The following is a 26,593-nucleotide window of genomic DNA, read 5'->3' on the forward strand; positions in this document are numbered from 1 at the left end:
CAGTCATCAAAGTTAGGAAGTTTCCTGTGAAAGTTACTTTCAAGACCTCCTAAGACATTACCTAAGGCATGATCCTTATTTCCTACACAGATAAAATTCCAGGAGCTGTCAATCAGATTTTTGTTTGAGAAGAGACTGCAAGACTGGGCTCTACACTGGAACAAAAACACCAGCACCAAAGAAAAACTACACATAGCTCTGAGTAGTTACCAACAAACTGAAACATTTCAGCTCTACGTCTGATGAATTTGCACTTCTGCAAATACAACCACCTATTTGATATTTAGGCAAAATTTGCCTATTTCTATCATATTGCTGGGAATAGCATTCTCCATACCTTCTGGTGCTGTATAATCTGTAAGAAAAGACACAGATGAAAAATATATGGCCCAAGATGCACAAAACATTTAATTTTCAAATATTTTTATACCTAAATCAGAGCAGTATAAAAACAGCAATAATAACCACCCCTTCTGATCAGCTGACATATTTCAACACCAGCACTATAATGCTCAGAAGTATTTCTTACCTTTTTATTTATTTATTTATTTGTTTATAGGGCTTAGGGGTATTTAATACATGTATATATATTTTTTAGAAACTGTTTCACAATGCGACTTGCAATGCTTCCAAAAGCAGAGCATCAGCATCAGCAGCTGGAGGTCTAACTGCCAATATTGTATGGGCCACTTGCTGCTCACAAAGGCTGTTGCTGCAGTATGGGCTAAAGCACACAGAAAAAGCTGAAACTATAGGAAGGAAACTCATGCAATCCAACTGCCTCAGGAATAAACAAACAGGGAAATGAGGAATCCAGTGTTTGTCACAAATATTACAATTCCCAATAGATTTTCTCATCCATCTGTTTCACATCAACTAGTGTTTGGCTTAGTTATGCTGGACCCATGTAAAGTAAGTAGTATAGAAATAAACCTTCTGCATACATCAGCTCTGCTTCAGGTCAAATAGCTGATGTAAGAAGTGGGTTAGTACAGGGGAAAAAAACACAGCATGTCAGCTGAATATCAGTAGCTCCTGGAATAGCAGCGCCAGCACCTGAGAGGGCATAGGAACTGGATCCCACACATTTTCCCCTGTTTGGGTGAAAGAATGGCTAGCTGAGAAAGGACACGATCTGCCAGGAAATATCATTGTTATCTCAATGCAGAGTGAGATCTCAAGAGACAGTCTGCTTTTGCAGGCACAACTTCATGCTCCCCTAAACGTTATGTACCCAGGTAACGCCCAAGTGGGTTGCGGTATTGTGAATTGAAGCCCTTGGTGCCAATGATCCATGCATTTTTTTATGGTATAAACATCTTATAAATATAGTCAGCTTTCATTGGAAGAAACGAGATGGTGTGGTGCACTCCCTGCATCACTGAATGAGCACAGATATTCCCTCAGCTAAACCGTCTAAACCTTGGAGTAACTGTGCGAACTTCACCAAGGTGTCACTCCGCATGTTAATTCACAGTTACGTAGGTTTATAGGCACATAGTGCCCCCTGCTGATTCACAGCGCTGGTACATCACACACACCTCTCAAGTTAAAATCCTAGTAACATCATTCATATAAAGCACAGAGACAGTAAGATGCAAAGTTGTGAGAAAAAAAATGAGAAACAGAAAAGCATCACTTCAGTATGTAACTCTGTACCTGTCTCAGATACTCAGTTTCTCATCTGCTGACTTGCGGAAAATAATCCTTTTAGTTTGCCTTGTAAGGGTGTTTTTTGGTTTTTTATTCCATAGCATCTAACAATATGTGTCTTTGGGACTAAGCCTCTTGTGTAATAAATCTCAATAAAACATGGCAACTAGCTAGACCAAGCTGAGAGAGGTATACAGGCCCACTAACAGCGTTGAGTTTCATTGAAGTTCCCCTCTTTGAGAAACTGTTCAGGAGCTCATATGCTCAGCTGGTTACTATACTGACAGATAACCTAAAGATACAAAGATATATAGGTTAGAAAATATAAATGCAGCAGAAGAAAAACTGGATAACTAATGGTGCAAAGCTTCAATATTAAGACACACCAAAATATCCCCCAAATATGTTTCAATATCTAATTTGATATTATCAGCTGTGGATGCCAGAGTGTTTTGTGAAATTTGGTCAGCAAAAGTAATTTCATTTTACATGTAGCACAGTCAGATACATTGGCTTGAAAACATGCATCCTGAAAAGAAAGGAGCTAATTGGGAACAATTTGTTTCTGCCATATTATAGAAATTAAGTCCATCTTCACTCTGCCACAACATCAATCATACAATCACTGGAATATTTGTCTTTATCTGCAAAAAAGGCAGAATGAGAAAAACAACACTGGCGTGATTTAGGAAGGGAAATTGAGATTCTGCTCTGAATTTAAAAGCAAATATAACTATTTGTTCAAGCCAGATGAGAAAATAATTAACTAAGTCTCCTTCATACTAGAACAGGATTTTTTGGTTTTGGGCACTAAAAAGCACCTTTATAAAAAGCATCGAGGCATCTTATGAAGCACAGATTTATAGGGACTGTCATTCTAAACATGCTTTGAAACTGGGTCTGTGGTTTTCAACACCTGAATTAAACCTGCCAACAAAGTGGAAAAAATCAGTAGAAAACTTTTCAGTTGTCCCTCTATGAAATACACATTTCTCTAATTCTGTTTTTTTGTAGACCTCAATCAACTTTCCAGGGGAAACAATAATCAGTTCTTACAATCAGATGTAATTGAAGCTCTTCTCAAAGCAGCCTGAATTAAATAAACTAGGTGGGAGTACAGCTCCTTTTCCTTATCTCCTAGGGAACAGACCCTAGGGGTCTGGGAGGGCTAAGACTGAGAAAGTTTTTTTCCATTCAGATTTAATTAAGAAATGCATATGTTATTTCCAGTTCATTTTTCTTACTACTTTCGTCCTCATGCTACCATTAGGTCACAGCTGCCAGTCAATCTTCTTGATCAATAAACATCCCTTGCAAGACCTTGCTTTACAGTCCCCTCTGACAGAGATCACTTTGCAGATTTGATGTACATAATCTTACTTTTTCTAGGCTGCTGTAATACAAATATTATCCATCTTTTAACTAAAAAGCCCTTCATTCTTGCAATTACTGCCAGGTGACTGGCACACAAGCTGGAAGATGGCCCTTTATTTACAGGGCAGTTCCAATGAGACTGAAAGAAGACTCACAATCCTGCCTATGACTGCTCTTCATTCACAGCATGGAGAACATCCCTTGTGGGAGTCTGGAAGATGCTTTCACCAACCTCAGTCTATTCAGTCCTCAGACTCACTTTTGAGGCTATCAGCAAGTGTGATTAATGACACGGCATCTTATGACAGGAATGCCTGCATCCTGGTATCTAGTAAAGAGTTAAAATAACATAGATCTGCATTCCAGTAATGACATGTGAAGCTACCAAGTCTCTGTAGTAATTTAAGCATCTTTGAATTTACTTGGCTTCCTTTTCAAGACACCAGATGCCCAGCTTCTTAAAGATTCAGATACATTCTTCTCAGTTCCCCGAGTTCTTGCTTACAAATTGCCAGCAAAAAGGGGAAAAAACAAAAGATGTGATACCATTTTGCCTCACCTAAATTGATGGCAACTGAGAGTCTCACACACATTTCATTCTCTGACTGCACTCTAATTAAGATATACAAAGAAAAATGAAAGCGTTTTTATCTAGTCATTCAAAAACCTATTTAAGCTGTTACGCTCTATACTACAGACTACGCCAGGAGATACTGCCCCTAGATTTGCAGAGAAGCAGGTCAAAAGCTTAAATAAATCATATTGCTTAGCTTCAGCACATATATCACTGATATCACAGAAGAAACATCACTGAGTTCTGTAACTTTAGATACAGCAGCCACTTATCCAGCTGCTAATTAAATCCCAATACAACACGACCATCACATTTTTTATTCATGAACAAGACCACAGCAAACTACATTTTAATAAGCACAGTAGTGCTGAAAATGAATGACACCCAGGAGGGCTGTAAATTTTTTTTCTGCAGATCTCTTGTAGATCAGTATGTAACCTGATAACGTTAGTGCAGATGTGTGGTCCTAGTTAAAAGTACCACATGTCTAAGACTAAATGTTCACCTTCAGGGATGTGCTGTAGACAGGGTTCACGTTAGCATTCTCCCCAGAGATGCCAAGTGTATACACTTGTATGAAAGCGGTGCTAAACTAAAGAGGGCATGACGTGCATTCAGACATCTCTAGACAGTGCTGGTGGCAGACGAATGAGTATGAGGAACCTCCATCCTCTTATGAGGAACCAGATTGAAGTAATGAGGTATTGGCAAGTTTCTGTCAAGAATTTGTCTAGTGACTGGGGAGAGGATGCTTCATGTTCCACCCATCATTTGAACCTGAAAGACACCCTTGGATGTGCGCAATGCCAAGCGTGCGTTTTGTTGCTAAGGAAACAACTAGCAGGATTTATCTCAATTATAACCACCTGAGCAATGTTTCAGGTGCAACACACTGTCAAAATAGCCAGCTACCTAAGCCAGATGTTAGCACTATCCGCAGCCTGCACTGAGACAGACTAGAAGGAGCAAGTGTTACTACCAGCTTCTAGCAAAAATGCTATAATCTGGAGAAATTCCAGGAAGGATCGTGGCACTACCCCATAGAAAGTTCTGGTGAAAAAAACATCTGGAAAAAAAAGACAAGAAGCATCAAAATTGCAGGGGTGGGAGGGCCGGGATCTGCCACAGACTAATTGTATTTTGAGAAACGAGCTGTGTTGGTCTAATGTAGCCAGTAAGCAGTCTTGTTGCCAGTCTATGCTGCCAGGTTTTCATGCAAGCTCTCCATCAGCACAAACGGGATCAGAGGTTGTTCAGCTGGCACCATAGCAGGACAAAGACTAGATCATCCTTACTGCATATGAAGGAATCAAGTTCTAAAAAGGTTAATTTGGCAAACCAGTCATACAAATAAATGTTTCTTTGCACAGATTTAGGGTATCAGAGTAAACCAGTTCCACAGTTATCTTACTTAGCCAAGGAACCTGTGTTACATTTGATAACACTGGTAAATTTGTGTTTTAAAATGCAGGAAGTTTGCATGGCTATTGAGACTGTACAAAAGTCAAGTGCAATTTGAATTAATGAAGAAAATATGTTGATAATTAAACCCTCACAATAATTGACATGTTTTTATATTTCAATACTTCTTTCCAGGGTAAAAATTACCTGGACTATATGTTCTTTGGATTGTTTTTCTAGGACAAAAGCTGTCTTTTTGGTGAGGAAAACAAAAACCAATCAAAAGTTGCAAATCTACCTATCTAAGGCAGGGTCCCCAGCCCTCACTTGAGCAGCTAAGGAAACGTGTTTTACATCTGCCTACCAGTCCAATGAGAGGACTATTAGGAGATGATGACTTCTCAGACAGTTCTGCTTTTGCTTCTTAAATCTGGATTTATGAACCTAACTTCAGTTACACTATTGAAAAGCAATGCTGTTCAGGCAGCAATTTGTCTACCAGATACTACTTGAAGAGCTATACTAATTTTCTCACTAAGGCTGATGAACCAGTATTTATACAAATGAAAAGAACAGACTCCTCTCCTTTCAAAGACCATTAAAAGGCTGCTTAGCAAGTGGAGGGAAAGAAAAAAAAATAGGGCAAGAAATATAATTTTGAGTTTCTGTGAAGATATCACACACAATATAAGCGAGACCAAAAATAATCTCACAATAGAACCTGACATTAAAAAAGATTAAAGAGGAAAAGAAACCCACACAACCCAATCAAGTTGGTAAAGCCTAATTAGCACAGACCTACCCAGAGATCAACAAAATGCATTCTTTGCATTTTGTAGTACAAAGAAGCTGCATATATTACTTGTATTTAAAAACCTCTAAAACAAATTTAATTAACTATGAAGGGGTTGATTTTGCCTTTGGGTATATGTAAAAAAAGCAGCTGACTTTACAAGATGCACTGTGATGCCTGATTCTGTAGTGAGAGATGAATTAAAACTTCTAGGTTTTACTGTCTCTCTGAATTCAGAGAATTTTGTGGTCCAGAATTTAATTATTTTTGGCTGCAATCAAAAATCTTGGGTTAGCATGTGAATTCAAATCCACACAGGGTCAAAAGACCTTTGTATAATTTGGAATTTGGTTTGCAAGCTATGACTTGAGAGTACCACTTAGATTTCAGGGAGCACATGAGAGCATTGTCCACTTGCAGGGAAAGCATGGGCAAACCACATTGCTGAAAATGACAGAACTATAAGGAATGTATTACAGACACATGAAATGCAAAAGTCTGAAGATTATTACACTGATTCGGCTACACAACAATGCATATGTTTACTATACAGTGCTCATGTTCCAATTATTTGATTGAGAGTAATTCTTATTATGTTAATAATAAGAGTTATGTTAAATGTTAATACTATTCCATAGTAGTATAAACACAGAAGCTAAAAGGAAAGAAAACATCTAAAACTAATGAAATTAGGAAATTCAAAGGAGGTGTTACTGACTGTGGAATATCTCCTCTCTTTACCTCATGCTTGGCTACCAGGGAGTCCTGGCACACACCTCTCCCTCCTCTCTTCAGGAGCTCTCCTACAGGCAGCCACACTGGGAGCCTGAGCCTACAAACTCTCTCTGAATCCAACCTGAAGGCTCTCAGCATGTCTTGGGAGCACCTCAGCCAGCACATGGGATCTCTCTCCTTGGAGACTTTCAACACTTCACTGGGAATGACCTCAAGCAACATGAACTAACTATGAAATAGACACTGCTCCAAGCCCAGGGTGGAGTAGGAACCTCCAAGGCCCCCCTCCAGGGCAGGTTTTTCCATGGCTTTGTGTAAAGCATAGTGTCAATCTCAGACATGCCTGCCAGCACTCAAACTGAGCCACTTTCCTGCATCAAATAGCCATGGATGCTCCATTCCCCTGGCATATGTAAGGGGGATAACCTGTCATCTATGAGCATCTCTCAGCAGGTCTTAGCATGGGCACATGAGTGCTGGAGCAAGCCCAGGCCCTCGGCCTTCCTCACAGCTCCCCCAGGATCTGTTTGCACAGATGCAGACATCAACCAAAGTAGCAAGCACCCCTTATCTCCAGGCTTGGATGGCTTGAATGTCTCAAGGTGCACAGTGGCTTTCCCCACCTCTGGATTTCTGGATACAAGCCATACTACTGTATAGATTTCCTGGACTTGTGTCCTAATGCTTTAGTGTCCCAATTCAAGGCCCTTTCTATACCCAACATACAGACAAAGCCAAGGCACACCCCCCCTCTGCCAGCCTGGGATACGTACCTGAATGCCAGCAAGTTCCATCAGTGCTGGGTAGGGAGGAAAGCTGAGAGCCATGACTCACACCAGCACTCACCATCCCAGGCTAAAAGGTATCCATAGATGACAGTAAAATGCTATGGGCAACCTCCAGCAACTCATGCAATAAGACACTTGTGGTCAAAGGATACATACTACCCTTGTCAAGAGCCCAAACTTCTACTTTTGTGCCATTCTCTGTTCTCCTCACTCTAAAAGCCTGTTGGAAAACAAAAGGCTATTTCAACCAGCATAGTAATATCAATATCCCCCCACAAGCTGGTTCCTTAAGATCCTAAAATCATTGCTAATTTCCTCAGGACTAACATAGAAAGCTTCCCTTCTGTGGGAGTGCAACACTAATCTATATCAGAAGAGGAGAAAGGATGCTCTTTTGGAGAAAGCATAGTACAAATACTGAGAATACGTGGGCTTTTTAACAGCTTTGCCATAGATGCCCTGTTTCAGATCGTGAACAGATCATTTAGATCTGCCGCCATAAGAACATTTGACTCCCAGGGCCTTTTGCAACTACTGTTACAATGCCTTTTGCTGCTCTGCATATTAGTTTCCCCAGACTTAACTTCTCACGTTTCTTTCAGTCAGGATAATAATGGTCACTGGTTTAGGAAGCCCATCCTGAAAAACTTTCAGCCTGATTGAAGATACCTCTAGGAATTCTGAAAGGGACTTGCAGACACCTTGGGCAGCGCATATGAGAGCTTACGTGTCCAAAGTCACAGTTGTACTGTCCATTAACAATTAAGCTTTTTGAGAGGTTTTAACTAAGTCCTCAGACCTGAACCAAGGCATCATCTAACAGGATGTGTCTATAGGGTACGTATGTAGATGTGCATGCATATAGTAATTGGTGTGAGTTCTTCATTATCAACACACTTATTTTTCTCCAAGAAACTCATATGATGCATACTTAAACATGTATACTCCACTGTAGTATGGATGGAAAACAATGAGAAAGCAGATCACTACAACTCGCCCGTCTACAGCAGCATGCTTGAGAGCATCTTACCTTGACATGGTGTATCAGGTGCTCAACTTCATTCACTTTATATGTCTCTATTCCTAACTCTTTAGATAACCGCAGAAGACGATTTTGTGTTGGCCCCACATAAGCTCCTCCAAGGTCCACATATTTAACTTGCTTATTCTAGTTTATCACACACAACACACAAAAGGGGAAAAAAAAAAAAAAAAAAAAAAAAAAAAAGGATTAAAAAAAGGATAAGCCCTTTACAAATCCTTTGTACACAGCACACAAGTTACAAGAGCAATCCAGAGGAATTCTTTAAATTAAACACTCCCAGAGCATTTTGGCCAAGATTCACCTCCCCACAGAAAACTTCAATTCTTTGGTATCATTCTGGTGTAGCGATTACTGAAATCTCAGATAAGGGGTTCATAACCAGTTTAGTTGGCCTGTTGTTACATTACAGCCTTAAAAAACATGAGAGGAAAGAGCCTGACAGGCAGAGAAAGAAGGACAGTCAGACACATCTGTGTGGTTCTTGCTCAGTCAGGTATCTCGATGACTAGTTCAGAACAGACTGTACTAGGAAGTAGCACAGGTAAGATCTTCTAATGAGTGAGGGGTAGGTGGTCTTCCAGGCCAAGATAGGGCAGGAGGTAAAGGAGTGAAGGGACACATGCTGGTTCTAGTTCCCAGCCACCCCTGCCGTTCCTCCACCCTACTTTACTCCTCATGGAGCCTGTTACGGTTCAGCTCAAGGCTCCTCATGGTATGGTTGGCCTTACAGGTGTTTTTTCAGAGAGATTTCTCCAGTGTCTCTCCTCAGGAAATTATTTTGAAACATAGCTAATCATGTTCTCCTTCCCAGAGGAAAGAACTGATGACTCCAGAATGTGTAGATCACGTGGAAATATTCTGGCCCCACCATCATGCCAGTCCTTTCCCTACTCTTGCTGGCACAATATCAGGAAATTTCCTACCTGCTAGTGCTCTAGAAATTTTCCCTCAAGTAGGTCCTCTAGGAGGAAAGATAAATAAATACATTTATGTACACTATTCACATAGTATATGTATAATATGCATATATATATACACATTCAACATATATGTGTGTGTATATAGTAGTATATAAATGTATATATGTATAATGTAGTATAAATGGGTTTGGAGATAATTACCCTTACGGTGAAAGTTCTTCCACCAACCCTGTCATTGGCTTCCAGCAACACCACATTCAAGCCTGATTCAGTCAGCAGTTTAGCTGCTGAAAGACCTAAAAGATAAAAAGAAAACCAATTAAAAAATACTTCCGCAGATGCACCCCATGGCTTTTGTGACTTGACATGTAAATACTCACAGAGCTATCCATCCAAATCCTGAATTTTTCATTCAAACACTTTGCCAGGGGGGTAGGGTGAAATTAAAAAAAATAATAATCATTAAATGAAACTGAAGCCACATATTAAAACAGTCTATGGTCAAATTTTACATGTGCTGAGCATCTTTTGCACCACATGCTCAGCTCTTCTGATGCATAAGCCAGCACTTGTTATGACAGTCATCCAGCCAGGCAGAGAACTTGGGGAGGACAGCTTTCTGTTTTCGAACATGAGCACAACATCTTTTATAACTCCAACCCCAAAAAAATTAAAAAGGAAGAAGTGAAGTTTTATTAGGACTGTCCTAAATTTCAAAAGTTTTCCTGAAGTTTGCTGTACATGTCTGCTTTCCAGATCTGACTATTTTGAAGTACATCAGCAAAGTTCCCACACAGTCAGGTCACAGGTTTCTTCTCCTGAAGAACACATGGTCTAACTCAGAAGAGAGAGAATGTGCATTTGTGTGTGGCAACAAGAAGAAAAAATATGGTTAAGTCTACCTCAAACAAAATGTTTAATTCCTCATCCCTTTTCTTCACACACATTTATTTCCATCTTGCAATTCTTGAAGCAGAGACACCAAGGGAAGGAACAATGGGAATACAGGAGAGAACATCTCATTTTAGTTCTGATGCCATAAATTCTCATAATTGCAGAGGAAAATATTAGCGTCAGCAAGTGTGTCAAGTGCTATGGGAACGAAGGGAACTAGAAAGGGTACACAACATGGAAGGAATGCAGCCTGCAACCTCCCAACTTAAGATCATCTCTGCCTTTTACTTCAGCATACGAACTCAGATTTGTATAAACTGAAGTTCTTACTTTGGTCACGAGTGAATTTCTAGTGGGATGACAAGAGTTACATTCTAGAGGGTTGCATCATCCTCTTGAACTGACAGGATGCGTTGCATAAAGTTCAGCACAGGCCAGGCTAGAAGCCACACTCATACATCATAATTTAGTTATCCTTTCTGGCTTTCTGCCTTGTCACCATCAGAAGACAACTAGTTTTCTCTCTGTGTCCTAGTACATGTAGTCTTTGAGAAGGAGTTTTCCAAGCAGATTGATGAAAGCATAAGGCAGCCATGGAAGAAACGGCAAAAGCGCTGGCAGGAAAAACAGATGGCCAGTGCTGATGGGGCAGCACTGAACGAAATGATAACAAAGGAAATATAGCAGCCCTGGATAGAGAAAGAATACTAATGAGAACTACCAAAGGTGCTACAGAATATCCTGGTCATCAACTAGTGGCTTGGGAGTAGGAGAATCAGGTCCTGTTCCCAGCACTGCACTGAACCTACTGCACCGTGCTCATTAAATCACTTAAGCTCTTTGTTTACATCTGTAAAAAAATTAGACAATGGTGTAGACCTATCTATCTAAAGGATTTGACATTTTCTGAAGAAAAGCAGCAGATGTTTCCATTAAAAGATCACACTGCCCTGCTTTTATTTCTAGCTTCATGGGCTTATTTATCTTAGGTTTTCACGTAAATGTTAGTGAGAAAATCAGTAATGACGCTGATAAAGGTCTTTCCATACTTCCTTATTGAGGAAATTATATTGCAAAAACAGCTGGCTAGATCAGTGGCCTTGACTACACTCACAAGTATTTGAAGATACCAAGGAAGAACAATATACAGAAAACAGTCATGGTCTGCAAACACAGACCACCGCTTCAAACACCTTGCAAAAAGAGATTGGCTCCTGAAGGAAAAATAGTCAACAAAACTCCTAAATAAATACAGTTTCGCAGTTAAAGAAAAAAAAAAAAAAAAGTTGCTCTTCAAAAAAAGATAAATATTTCATCAGTTGGGAGAGGATCAATAGTAGTTATTAATAATTTACAGAATGAATGCATAATCTGAAGGCTGTTGTCACTGAAGGTTTCTGTTGGCTTATTATGCTAACAGGTATTGACTAAACAATTAATAATATTCAGTTACCAACACTGATCAAGGAATATGAGATTTGACTTTCTATATTAAAATCTAATGAATAAACATTTCAGTACAGCTGGGAACAAAGACAGTTTATTCCCAGGAGCTGAACAGAGAAGCTTGTGAAAGTATAGCGCTCTAGACTCAACTGAAACGCAGCCAATGTGCGATGGTCAGCCTAGATACCACCTCCTTGTTTCCTTATGCACCTTTCATCCACTCTATTGCATTTACTATTATTTAGTACCTACTGTTTATTTTGAGGCAGGTGCCACCTTTTTTTTTTCCCTGTACATTCACAGATGTACCTGTTACAAGACAGATAACTGTATACTCTTTCCTGATGCAAATACAGAAAACCAAACGAGTGTTGAGGGAAGGATCAGGCACATTACTATCTCACTGCCTGTGGTGGTGCAACCCCCACCTCTTAGGCCACTCGGTGTTTAGTGCAATGTTCACCCTCCTTGGGCCACATGCCAACCCAAGAAGAACAGGGAAAGGTCAGAAACCAGAACATAAAGGCACTCAGCATTCCTGATTCCCACCTCCCCTGTTGCTTGGGAACAGACCACATGTCAACTCAAATGGCTTGGGAAATTGGCAGTAGACTGCAGTGTTAAGGTGCCCCCTTAGTCCACCCGGCTTCTGCCTCCCTCTCTTACCACTCAAAGAATAATAGGAACCATCAATACCTCCCAACAGCCTAGTACATCTTTATCTAGAGGTGATACAAAGAGGCAGATACCAGAACTCCAAGATCTAGCAAGTTCTGGGCCTGCGCAACTGGTAGAAAGTACCAGAATATTCCATCATCCAAACTGGGCTGAAATAGAAAAGTACCTGACAAAAGTCAATTATCTCAGACCCTATAAATAGCGATTGTAAGTGAGACCCTTAGAGCTCTCTTGGATCACAGTAGGCTGTGACCAGCATCTCCCCTGAGCTGGGATGCCTCTCAGACTTCTTGAAGTTTGAAGATTGTCTGCCCATAAAACTGGTGGAAGGCCAGGGTGAAGTCTTATTCTTCTCAACTCTCAATTATCGCCCATTGAGAAATACCAATGCACTGTGAGTATTTGCTCCCAACTTGAGAAGAGGGAAATTTTAGCTTATAGGCTAGCGTCTTCCATCCACCTCTTTACTTATCTATGTGCTTAAATATGCACAATTGCCTTTACGACTGTAGATGTCTATACATTTCACTGGTTATCCGAATATTTCCAGGCTGTCTGTGTGTGTGTATGTTTTGAGAATTTACATGCATAAATATATATATTTTTGGATTTAGAATACCCTCTAGTAAGTTAGTGTGAATCTTGTCATTCTGAAATCTGTAATCAAGTCATATTTTAATCATATTTTACTGAATCACTTTGTTAATCTTTAAATCAACCATTAAGTGCTGCCAAAATTTAAATTTTGATCTACCTCACACCACAAATAAATATTAAATTTTTATTAAATCATAACCATGTGAGATACTTTCATCCATGACACTGCCCCATGCCCATCCTCCAGCAGATCAGATCTCTGTAGGGGGAGTGATGTGTCCTTGGGGCTTGCCCTATAGTGGAAGTTGCAGTCTACAAGGTTCCCAAACTAAGCACCACCTGACCACTTAATTCTTTTCAAGGGCTGGTAGTCCAGCCCCTTCTCTCATCTACATGACAGGGCTCAGTTCTGGTCCAAAGTTTGCTGGAGAAATTATGCAGATAATTGCTGACAAAGGCAGGGAACACAGCCAACCTCTAGCTCCTCCTTTCCCTCATCACAAACGTGTAATTGGGGAAAAGGGTGGAAGAAACGAAGGCAGAGGATCAGGAAGGTCAGATGGCACAGTAAAGGACAAGATTAGATCTCGTAGCACACACAGTACAGGATAAGGCAAGGCTGCTGTCACAGACACCACACAACAGTGCAATACTGACAGGCAGGAATGTTGATAGTTTTGGCGTCTCACACAACTGGAAACACAGTACTGCCACATCACCCCAGACCCGTTCCCTGGAGCTGGACCCAAGACCCCAAATGGGCTCCTGCACTGTTACTACAGTAACAGCAGGAGGACTGCATGCTGCAGAGGGAGACCTCTGAGCCAAAGTGACACAAGGACAGATAGGGTGCCAGGAACAGCAACAAAAACATATTAAGATGGAAATGAATACTAGCACATTAATATTGGGTCAGAAGGTTGAGGCTTGCTTTTTAGAAACTAAAAATTGCTGCAGGAAGCTCCTACAAATCACATCTTTTCTGGGCAAGAGCCAGAGTGGCCTCTTTGTGCTTAATACTCAAATTGCCACAAACAGCACGCATGAAGCCTGTAACGCAAAGCCTGGAAAAATCTGTCATATATGATGTAAGATGTTCTCTTGAGAAATTTAACCTCTCACAAGTTGCACATTTCAGCCCTGCCTCTGGCTTACCTCTCACCCTCTGGCACTTCACTAATAAAAGGCAGGTCTTCAATACTGACCCCATTCCTCACAAGTGAGGAAAACACCCACATTCAAATGTAAAGTCCATTCAAAAACGTGACTGATGCTGTTATTACTGATGTTACTACTCCTATTTTGTGCACAATGCTTTGCCACCCAGCGGCACCTTCCCCTCCTCCCCAAGACCATCTCCACAGAATCAGATCTGAATTGCAATATAAGGGCTCAACCACCTTTGCCACCACTTAGCAGAAGACAGTAATTGGGTCCAGTTCCCATTGCAGGTCAGCTTTCTTCAAGAGGCAAGAGAGAGTCATATGGATCTGGCAGATAACATACTGTTAAGCAACCTCACCTGCGGTTCTGCTCAGAGAAATGATAGATAATTAATGCAAACAACAAAGAAGCAAAGATGATAGGTCTTATTTGAAGCCCCAGACTGAAAATACCACTGTGCTTAGAGGATGTTTAACCGGGCAAGCCTTCATCCGTTACCATAGCAACATGTTACCCAACCACAGCCACTCAGAGATACTGGTGCGAGATTGCCTCCCCCAGAATTTTATAATGTAAGTTCAAGCCAAGAAAATCGTTTTTCCATCATGCAGCTCTCTGCATTCTAACAGATCTTACTGAAATGTAATAATCATAATAATTAATTCATCTTCAGTTTCAACTTCTTTCTTTACTGTTTGATATCTCTGTACCTGCTAAACACCTTAAATTGCAACATTTTATTAAACAGCTTCATTATAACCTTCCTTCCTAACATTAACAGCTTTCTTGTAGTAAGAGAACAACTAATTCAGTTTGGGTTTCTTTTTTTAAAGAGAAAATCTTAAATTTCTGTGCTAGGGCAGAATCCAAACTCACATTTGGATTGACAAATATGACAAGAGTCACATTTTTCATCTGATCCCGAGGTAATATGGACTACAATGAAGCCCTACAATAAAACACATCTAACTATCTAAAAAACATTTTAAAGTAAATTCTTAAAAAACTGACTGAAATTTTGTAACACCAGTCTGAATATGCCTGGAATCAGCAAATTTATTGAAATACCCTTTTAACTTTAGCATTTCCACAAAAATTTCACTAGAAAGGACATGATTGGAAGTTGCATCTCTGATAGATCTCTAAATGATATCTGTGTCTTCTTCCATATAGTTACTTTTTTTTTCATAGGATACTTCTGTCATTCTCTGGGCAGCTAAGCAACCAATACACAACAGCAAGCCCATCAACAATATTTTATTTCTTTCTTGGGCTACACCCAATTCCCTTTCAAGTGTAGGAGGGACAGGGCATGTAACCTGGAGGGCAATAGATTATAAAGCTGTAAATAAAGTTTACTGCATTCCTGCCCTTCCTGATGTACTTTCTCTGTATCATTCACTACTTTATCATGTTCCCTCCATATTATTATCTCCCTTCTAAGAACAAAAAAAAAAAATCTCTTCTCTCATACATGTAATTATAAAAATCATGTACAAATTCTAAATTTTAATTAACGTAGGGAGCAAAGAAAGAGCCTCTAAGCCACTGGCACTTATTTAATAGCTTCTAAGATGGCTGTCAACAGATTATTTACTTTATAACCTTAAAAATTTCTCTCTCCAACTAAAATTGTAAATTGAACAGGAAGAAAGGCTGCCATCGTACTGTACTGACTTGCAGATCTTACTGCAAAATGTACATGTCTTTCACCTGGATTTCCTCATTCATGAAAGTTGCTGATATTTCTCTCTCCTCCTCTTTATTTATCTGTCTTGACACCAAAGATATGTTTATAAAGTACTGCCCAGGGGTGTTTTAACATTTGTAACGAATGCCAGACACCTGGGCTCTGCATACAAACATCGGCTATACATGTAGATTAGAAACACCCAACACTTAAAAGAGGCAAGGAGCTGATTTCAACCTTTGTTGTACCTCCACAACTTGGATATATGTGTGTGAACAAGCTCTACAGTGGCTCATTTACCTGCTGGCAGCATCCCCCTTGACATCATGTGTTTGAGCAGGGGCTGACACCTGCTTTTCCCAGGGTTTTTGCAGGTGCAGCAGCGGCACTGCAAGTCGTCCTCCAGGCAGCTGCCTGAAAGCTCAAGCGTGTCTGCACAAGAAGTGGCTGACATCATAAAATAGCTTGTAAATAAAGCCAAAACTGATGAGTTTCTTGAGGACTTTTTCCCGGCTCTCAACCTGTTTGGCCACATTGAAATCACTGTCTGCAGAGATGTCAGCTAACAGATGCTCCTTTACCCAGAGCCGGCGGGCAGAGCAGCCGCAGCACCAGAGTCTGAGCCTGAGCACCTTCACAGGGTCAGGGGCAGTAAAATAACATTGCTCGAGGCTCAGCATGAGGATCTGTCACAAAATGCGCCCTGGAAATGGTGCAACACTGAGCCTGCAGAACAAGCACACTCCTCCGCCCTGGGGTTAATGGAGATATTGTGGGATGTAAAAATGTTTCACAAGACTGACAGCAAGAAAAGGAAACATACTACAATTGATTATATGCAAACAAGTAAGAGTTGAGTTCAGGGTCACTAAGATAAATGAACTCAAGCATTTCTTAACATCCAAAAATATTAGTCAGACCACCTTTGTCCATGACATTTAACATCTTGAAGCCGTTATTTTAGAAATCTCAAGATTTGTATTCTTCTTCTTGATCTTAAGTCTCATTTTGACCAGAGGGACCAGGAATTTCATTTATTTCCTTAATGAAAGTGATGAGTCTCACAAAAATCATGAAACCTGAAGTAGCTGAAATCTTACCAAAAACCAGCAGATCTGTCAAAACCTACAAAAAAGTTATAATAGCTGGTATTGCTGTAGGATCTCATGGGAAACACAACTTCCCTCTCTATTAGATGTCTTCATTCAGTAAACCTCACCTACCATCTCTGATGTTCAGAAACACATACAAGATGCGTACAGCAAATAAATGAGTTCTGGCCAAAATTGCTGCACTGTACCCAGTGAAACAAAATCTATCTGTCCTAACACTGCAGAAGACCTTTTGAGGAGAACTCTGTTAGTGGTCAACACAGTTGCAGTATTTGACTTAGGGCAATAGGAAGAAATAAAGAGGAATATGACCCAAGAAATTGAGGTAAATTGTGGGGGAAAGCAGTAAAAACACTTCTTCGACCAGGAATACCCACTGGGTAAGTTCCTAGCACCTAAAAATTAGATCAGTTAATGGAAGAATCCTGTTTGCTGTTGTTTAGACCTAATTACTCTAACATTCAAATAAAAATCCTCCTTGTTTATACTCAAGGTTCTCTGACCTCCTTTCAAGAGATGACACAAAAACATCCTGTTAGCTCAGTGCCATTAGTGTAATACAGTTCACATACTGCTGTGATACTGGAGTGATGGAGGGCAGAAACAAAGAAAAGGCATGTTCTTATGCACAGCTAAGCAGACATTTTGCACCAGTGGGTTTTCTCCTTCAAATCTCCCACTGCTTCTTTATTGCATTACTATGTTAGAAACATCAATTTAATAGCATTGTTTTCATTTGTGTTGACTGCTCTAATAAACACAATCTGATTACTGCTCTGCCACTGAGAGATTGAACTTGGCACTGGTCACCTGTACCTCTGTCACTCATCATTAGCCAGCTAAAATGTTTTAATTGAAATAATGTTTTGAGACAGTAATGCTTATAAGGCATTATAGATAAGGATTGTAAGCAAAATCAAAAAACAACAACAAAAAAGGCAAAACCAAGACTGGCTCAGGGTCTGGGTGAGCTAAGGTGATACAGGCATTTTTTGTAACTTTCCTCACATTACGGAAAGGTCATGGGATTTTGCTCTTGTGAAGAATACTATCCCTTTATAAATTCAAGGGACATGCTCAGAATTGTAATGGGAGTGCTACAACACAAGTAGCTAAGAGCACAGTGCCTGAAAGTTCACATCAGGCTGACAGACTGCTAACAAAAATGGTGAGCATGAACAATAGTCAGTTTCCTTGCTTCATTGCTTTCTTATTCCTCTGCAAGACAAAGTATACAGTATCCAGATTGATCCAAGAGTTATCTAGGTGACAACAGTTCTGAAAAGCAAAGGGCTACAAGGACAACAAGATACTGCAACCCAGAAATAACTTTTCTTAACTTGGCCCCTCATCTACATCCATATGCTTTCAGGGTGAAGGTAACCTTTTAACTTCTCTAGTTTGGGACACCTTTATAAAGGTACTTTAGAGACTCAGGCTCATGGAAGAATGATACAAAAATTATAGTTCAGAACCTAAAAACATGGTAGATCTGGGTCTCTCTAAATTGTTATTCTTGGTTATTCTCAATGTCTTACCTTCACGTGCTGAACAGTACTGTGAAAGGTATCAAAGCAACTCCTTTTGACCCAAGTTTAGCTATGGGGGAGATACTCTTTCTTCCTAAACTGTATTTCTGTGCAGCAATGAATGCCACTAAAATGAGTATCCCTCACCTACAACACTGGAGAACTTAAAAAATAATAAAATAATAAAATTACAGTTTCAGAAACCCCAAGGACCAAAAAAAGACATTATCAATCTGCCTATCTGCTTAAAATGTACATTTACTTAAAATATTTGTACAAAGAACATAACATTTCTGCCTAGGATATGGCACTCTATGAGCAAATATAATTTATTTCTGTTAGCATTTCATTGTCTAGCTGAGGCAATGAGTTTTTCCTGTCTGAGCGTTGGTTCTGTAATGTTGTCACTGAGGTCAGTATGAGCATCCCCACGAGTTAATGTGACTTTACTTGAGCATAAACTCTAGTCACAACCTTCTGTGTTCTCTTCTCCCTGGCAGTGCTCCTAAATGATTCATCCACAGTGCAGGGAGAAGTATTTAAGCAGAGTTCTTCAAACTAACATTAAAAACATTCAGTCTACATTTGTCCCAGGCATTGCTCCTGGTTAAGTGATACAGAGCCTGGCCAGTTATGAGTGAGACAAGCAAAGTGCTGGTGCCTTAAACTCAAGCCCTGCCAAGCATGGCATGAAGACAGGTTGTTGCATTTAGGTGGAAACCCAGCACTCAGTGTGGTGGTGCCCAGGCTCAAGCACCAAAGCCACAGCTATTCTGTCCTTGCCCAGGGCTTCCCTTTAGTTTCTGTTGCATTTTTACACTTGAAGTTTCCAATGAAATTTCAGATTGATGAAATGCTGGCACTCCAGCACTTCAAAGGATGGGTATTTCTAGTACCAATCATTTACTCCATATTCCATTCATTTCAATGTCATGTCTTACACGTGAAGCAGTATACCCACTTAATGCCCACTTCACACTTTTGAAGAGTCAGAAGTCTGTTTCTAGGCTCTAGTCAGATTAAAAAAAAAAAAAAAAAAAAAACACAAAACAAACACATTCTGCAGGTCCTTTGTTATGGCCCCAGGATATACTGAGGAGTTAAAGTTAATTGCATTATTATTATTATCATCTGTACTGCAGTATTATCTCACACTTTCAAACCCAATGCCTCCTTTGGTTTAGGTAATCCCTTTCCGCTAGTTTACAACCTAGGCTGCCTCAAAACACAACAGACAGAGGGAAGAAATAAAGGAGATAAAGAGAATTGAAAGATAAGGTAACATTACAACAAGCATACAATAGTATTAGAACAAACAAACCTTAGCACAATTAACTAGTTGAGGCACTATATATGCAGTTTACTAAAAACATCCCTTTAGGCATTACTGTTACACAAGCAAATAAAATGCCATCCAGATTTACTCTGAAGAAGAGTTTTGCCTTCTATACACCACAATGTGGGAAAAAAAGTTACACCTGGAAAATTTTGCAAAATTATGTAGCCCTTGCCTCAGAAGATAAATGCTTATTTGTTTTCCTAAGTCTTGCATGTTCTCAAGCAAATATTTTACATTTTTTTTAGTCCCCTGAGAAAAGCAAATGCTCAAAATATACAATCAAACAGAAGATGCAAACTTAAAAAATAAACAGGCTACCATTCTTATATCTTGACATTAAAGAGCAACATATAGTTTCACAGATTTCTCAGTATCTGGTGACTCACAAGCATTCATCTAGAGAAGGTCACTTCTCATGGCAGCTAACAAAGCCCCCAGCAGAGCCACCATGCCCTCATTCCATGTCTACCCATTTTGTTTCATGTTTTCCTTGATCTTCAGCTAACTATTTTCACCCAGCATAATGCATAATCATTTTACGTGTTAGCCAGCTTTTTGCTGATATCCCAAAAAGATCATTTCTTCATGGCCAGCTCACAATGAACCACTCCCTGGCTGAGATACCAAAGGCTGAGAACACAGATGTCATCCAGAGAAGCCCAAAAGGGAACAACTGAAAAAGATTCTTTTCAAGTGACTGTCTTCCCTTGATCTCTAAGTACAGGCAGGAGATAGTTTGAGACAAACAGCTCATAAAAATATTACCTTTATGAAAGAAGAAGTGCTACCATTAGGTTTGTACCATTCTGATATAATGCATGCGGAACAAAAAAGGTGAAGGAAGCATAGAGGGAAAGGAAAGTATCAAAGGTGTAAACTAAAAGAGTTTAGACTCTTTCTTTTCCTCATTTGTGCTCACTGTATAGTATAACTGACTGATTCGGCCTCTGTCCAAGCTAACCTCATAAAAAAACAACTCATATTGGAATAAAATGGGTGTCTCGCCCTAATATTTAATGCATTCAAACACAGATCTATCGCTCAAGCAAACAGTATGCAAGTTTATATGCAAGCTATCCAGGTAATCATGATGCATGGTATGAACTGGCTGTTTGATCAGCTGTTGCTGTGTGCAGTCAACTGAATAGACTGCATTCAATGTTTTATATATGAATTATACCATCAAGATAAAGACCAGCAGGCTGGGAGGCAGAATGTTACAAAGGCACCTTTCCTCCCCATCCCCCTCACTCCCAGCTGAGTTATATGGTGGAAACTGAAAAACGTGAAGAAGTTGAATAGTATAAAGTATTATTTGTAAAATTAACAGGTTACAAGTAAATTAAAACTTCATGGAACTCTTTGTCCACCTGAAACATGAAGTGGCAAACAGTAGTCATCACCATAACCTAATCCTTGTAACTGCAAGATGCCAGAGGCTCTAATGAACCACAGCCAGACTCTTCAGTGTTAATCCAGTGTTAAAAATCAGCGCCTCTATGATGTATTTTGCCACATGCACCAGTTACCAGAAGTAGCTCACAAGGTATCAAACTTTCTAGACTGGAAACCCCGCTTCTTCTGGGGATGGTCTTCACTCTGTGTTCACCCATCCTATCCCCTGCCCTCCCTTCTTCTACACAAACACACACAAGCCCCCTATAAAAATCCCATTGCCCTGCATTTCCTTGAACAGTTCCCTGCTCTCCACCCATAGCTGCTACTGCTCCTGATACCATCAAGAGCCCACCCTTCCTTAAACTAAGTCCATGCAGCTGAATCCCACGGGGCTGTGGGTGGTGTGGGGACAGTAGCCCTATATACTTGCTAGTGAGGTGGTAACATCTGTCTGGCAATGGAGACAGCATGAAGAAGGGCAGGGGAGAGAAAAAGAGATGGGGAGAAGAAAAAGATGGATTCAATTCCTTTGGGCTTCTTTGTTCCTGAAAATATTTCACTCCCTCCTTGAAAGCCTGCTCTCCCCATAAATAATATTATCACTGCTTCTTCACTAAGTCAATGCAACTCCTCTGTAGTTTGACAGGCACTTTCCAGAACCCTCTTTTTTGATAACTTATCCAGAACTCAGGGGCTCCACAACAGAGATTTTGATGCCCATTCCTCTTCCCGTTCCCTGACAGTACTCCAGACCCAAATACTGGTCATAACAGTTTATGAAGCAAATACAGTTTCTAAGGCACTGACAGAACTTTTAAGCAAGCTGTCTGAACAGAAGACTGACAGGACAGAAAAGTTTGTGCAAAATACAAGTGCATGGGTGGGTTAATTATAAGAATACTAGACATTCACAGTTTAAATACCAGTGTGCTGTAGTGCACTCTCATTGACCATTGAAATCAGAAAAAAAAAAAAACAAAACTTTAAAAAAGGATCATACAACATTACAAAATTACAAACCTTAGACACTAATCACTCCTCAAGGAAATAAAGCTAGGCAATTAGATGAACAATCACATTTAGACAAACCATCTCACAAGGCAGCAAGAACCTTAATATCTGACAGAAGTTTACAAGGATGAAAGAGGTTATCAGCCCAGATGGAAAGTCATGTTAAGTTCAAATACAGATATATAAAAATTACAGAATGGAAACTGTAACAAGATGAATGGAATTTCCTCAAGAAATTGAAGCCCGGCTGAAACTCTGGAGTCCTCAGCATAAGAAAGAGGTGAATCTGTTGGTGCAGATCCAGAGGAGGCCACAAAAATTATCGGAGGGCTGGAGCACTTCCCCTATAAGGACAGGCTGAGAAAACTGGGGTTGTTCAGCCTGGAGAAGAGAAGGCTCTGGGGAGACCTTTCAGTACCTAAAGGGGTCTTATAAGAAAGATGAAGACAGACTTTTTAGCAAGGCGTGTTGTGATACGACATGGTATAATGGTTTTAAACTGAAAGAGGATAGATTTAGACAAGATATAAGGAAGAAATTTTTTACAATGAGGGTGGTGAAACACTGGCACAGGTTGCCCAGAGAAGCTGTGGATGTCCCCTCCCTGGAAGGGTTCAAGGCCAGATTGGACCGGGCTCTGAACAACCTGATCTAGCTGAAGATGTCCCTGCTCGGTGGGGGGGTGGGGGGCTGCACTAGATGACCCTTAAATGTCCCTTCCAAATCAAACTATTCTAAGGTCCCTTTCAAACCAAACTATTCTATGACTCTCTGATACTATGAATGACGACTGACTTCAGAAACATAACTGAGAGCTTTGTAAGTGTACCAAGACACCCTCACTGTAAAGGAAAACCAAAGGAAGGTCTTCAATTCACAATGGCATTGCTCAGCAAACTTTTATAACCATGGTAAACTTCACCATTGTTTCAGCGCAGTCTGGGAAGTAGCTGCTACAGAACTGAGACAAAACACAAAGGCAAGCGACTCCTGTTCTGGGAACGGGCAGTGAGACAATATGGCTTTTTAAATAACAAAACTACTTGTGCTATAGGGAAGGAAGCAGTGCCAGTGGGAAACAAGCCAAAATCACCCAGATTGTTTACATACAGAATAGTAACTTCTGAAGAAGAAAAGCCTTCTCAATTGACTAAATTATGCATAAGACCTAATTCATTGTCATTAGCTACTGTGTAAGATGTGTAAGTATAGAGCAAACTCTCTGCTGATTTATGATACTACAAGCAGCACTCAAGTTTATCTCTGGGACTATAAGGGCTGTGTAAGCCTGCATTGTTCAGGCTGCCTACTTATGTGGTACAAATCTGCCTACTTAGTTTTCTGACACAGTTCTCCACCTTTTGATAAGACTACCTCCACTCACCAGTTGCCCTCAAGTCCTCACATAGTCCTGAGATCACATTAGACAGCCTGAACACTCCCAGGACAGAGCTGGAGCAATGGGCTGCTCCTCACAGGAGCTCCTCTGGGACTGCAGGCACCAGCATCTGACCCAGACTCCTATCACTGTGGTGACTGATATCTTGCTGTTTGCTGGACACGGACACCGCAGTCACTCGCTACGGGGAGGGGGAAAGCATGCCGAATCATGTGTCTTTAAAATTAGACCTGTCCCTGATGGTGCCAATGAATAAAATGAGCAAATCAAAATTCACAAGTACACAGAATGTGATCTTTTCGGCAATCTCTTGATGCTACGAGAAAATTAAAGAAAGAAAAACAGTAGGCAAGGAGAAGACATATCAGATGGAGACAGGACGGCGGTGCACATCTGTGGTCAGGATAACCAAGTAAATTTTTAACTGTGTCTTCATGGAAGAAGAGGACAAAACTGAAATGCTTACTCTTTCCATGTTACCACCTTTGATCTGCAAAACTAAAAATGTCCCAAGACAGCAAGTTTGCAGCGCCTATGTTAGCAAATATTGCAGAACATCAAAATATCTGCAGAGTAAAACAGTTATATCCTGGATATCCAGTATCCATACTAAATCCATGAAAGGGGCTTTATTTCATACCAGCTCTTGTGTAGTGCTACAGGCTGAACATCCCACTACGGGCTGGTGCTCAAAAGGTGAGCTCCTAGAGCATGTCTTCCCACTTGGTCTCATGCAAAAATAAATCCAACACATATTCTCTGAGCCTGCTCTGTAGTGCACATCATAGATTACTAAGTGGGGTCAATCAGGAGATTTGCTCAAGGTACATACTTGATTGGAACCAATACACTAATGCAGACAAATACCTACCAACACCTTCAGTGTGATCAGGGTCTAGCTGAGTGCTAGACTAGACCCTGACAAATCTAATGAACTAAAAGCATCAGTGCGGATGGTTGTCCAAGTAAAAAATGCATTAAACTTTCTTAGAAAGAACTTTCACAGCCTCTCCTGTGTCTAATCTTGTTTGTCGAAAAAATTATGCAATTCAGCAGTATGGATAAAAAAAATCCTGTACATTTTGCAGTTTGTAACCCTAACATCAACTGCTACACACAAACGTGGGCTCTCCACCAATTATTTCCATAATAGGTACCCAGGAATCCCTTGCTCAAAGTTCTGCCATCCTAATTTACCTTTTTTGCACCTTCCAGGGTGGTTTTCACATTTTGCTAACAGACTGATGAAGTTTCCCTAATGTCACCCTTTCATAATGGTTAAATAATCTAATGGAAAAGCTTTCCTTAATGATGCGTTGCTCTAAGCCTTGGGACATGAGATGGCTCCTGCGTGTAGACTGGAAAGCTTCTTATCAAATCAACCTTGAGACCAAATAAGAGGTATCAGTCAGTGAATTACAAGTGCTGTCCCTGCTGCCTACACTACCAAACTATTTCACAACATTATGCAGCTGCTTTCTGTCCTGTTTACTGTGTATTACCAAGCCTTTTTGTGAAAATTTCTAGAAGTTAAATGGCAGGCTCCACCTAACTGCCTCATAGTCCTTTGCAGTAGCCATGAGAGTAGTTGAATACAAGAGAAAGAACCCCCTGATGGCAGATACAGAGATGGACCCTGAAAATGTGAATGAAGAGCTTCATCACGTCAACTGTCAGGGAAATGTTTTGGTTTACCTTTGCCCATGTGCATCCTGGAGAGGGTGGTATCCCTCGGAGAGGGTCACAGTCCTCCCACAGATAGCTCCATTCCATTTCATCATGCACAGCTATTTCATCCATGCCTGCATTTTGTTTTGGTCTGGGATTTCTTCCTCTCCAAACGGGCATCGAGCATAGGACTGCTAGACTAGTAATGTTCTCCAAATATAGTGTCTTGTTTGGCAAACTATCTTTTCAGAGGAGGATTATTAAGACACTGTAAATTACTACCAGAGAGCAAAAAGAAACAAGTTAACTAGTGGAGGGTATATGTCACACATATCCTTTTCTTACAACATGCCCCAGTTTTGTTTTGAAAAACAACTTTGCCCTCTGCTTCAGTCTATTTTAAAACAGACTGAACATCTTCAGACAACAGCCCCCAAAACAGCTGATATAATTTAGGGGGTTTTGTTCTGTTTTGTTTTGTTCTTTTAAAGTAATTTGAAACAGGTTCACTGATGCAGTGAGAGCTACTGTAATTATACATTATATTAGATTGTCATACAAATACAAAGCAAGGCCTAAGAAGAGTACAAAGCACAGTGGTATCTCAGTAATACATGAACAAGTATCTAAATATTTTCAAACCCCAACATTTCAATAGAAATATTTTATCTTACAGTGGGTTTTGGTTCTAAACTTACAGGAGCATGACAAATTCTTGTGAGCAGGAAAACCACTGAGCATACTTCAAATAACATTCACCATAATTAAGAAAAGGCATCACCTTCCAGGAAAAAAAAAAATAATCAATTAACCTCACTTTGATTATAAAATCTGTGCACCAGAAATTTAAGATGAGCATTTTATTAGTAGGACTGGCATAACATTAGGATAAAACATGATAACTTCTTTGAAAACAAAAATGGAAGAGGTCCCCATGGCAAAAGCAGGGACAGGAAGGCACTTTAAAAAACACAGAATTATAGAATAGAATCATAAGATGGTTTGGGTTGGAAGGGACCTTAAAGACCATCTAGCTCCAACCCCCCTGCCATGGGCAGGGACACCTCCCACCAGACCAGGTTGCTCCCAGCCCCGTCCAGCCTGGCCTTGAACCCTTCCAGGGAGGGGGCAGCCACAGCTCCTCTGGGCGACCTGTGCCAGGGTCTCACCACTCTCACAGTGAAGAATTTCTTCCTTATATTTAATCTAAATCTACCCTCTTTCAGTTTAAAACTGTTACCTCTTGTTCTATCGGTACGCTGCCTGATAAAGAGTCCCTCCCCATCTATCTATAGGCCCCCTTTAAGTACTGGAAGGCCACTATAAGGTCTCCCCGGACCCCTCTCTTCTCCAGGCTGAACCCCAATTCTTTCAGCTTGTCCTCA

General features: G+C 40.3%; 1 protein-coding gene across 2 annotated transcripts in view; it reads right to left on the minus strand.

The window, feature by feature from the left end:
* LOC104364022 (amine oxidase [flavin-containing] B) overlaps positions 1-26,593 on the minus strand; it is a 55,669-nt gene that overhangs the window by 25,176 nt on the left and 3,900 nt on the right. The window contains exons 1-3 of one of the 2 annotated variants that reach the window (XM_009970578.3): positions 25,236-25,281; positions 9,485-9,579; positions 8,349-8,486 (exon numbers count right to left, since the gene is read on the minus strand). In XM_009970578.3, the coding sequence (XP_009968880.3) occupies positions 8,349-8,486; positions 9,485-9,579; positions 25,236-25,251 (249 nt within the window). In that variant the 5' untranslated portion in view covers positions 25,252-25,281. Of the gene's footprint in view, positions 1-8,348; positions 8,487-9,484; positions 9,580-25,235; positions 25,282-26,593 lie in introns of those variants that run through there. The other variant, XM_042788920.1, reaches the window with a different exon arrangement.

The sequence above is a fragment of the Tyto alba genome, unplaced genomic scaffold, assembly GCF_018691265.1.
Source record: "Tyto alba isolate M040663 unplaced genomic scaffold, T.alba_DEE_v4.0 Super-Scaffold_14, whole genome shotgun sequence".
Classification (NCBI taxonomy): Eukaryota; Metazoa; Chordata; class Aves; order Strigiformes; family Tytonidae; genus Tyto; species Tyto alba.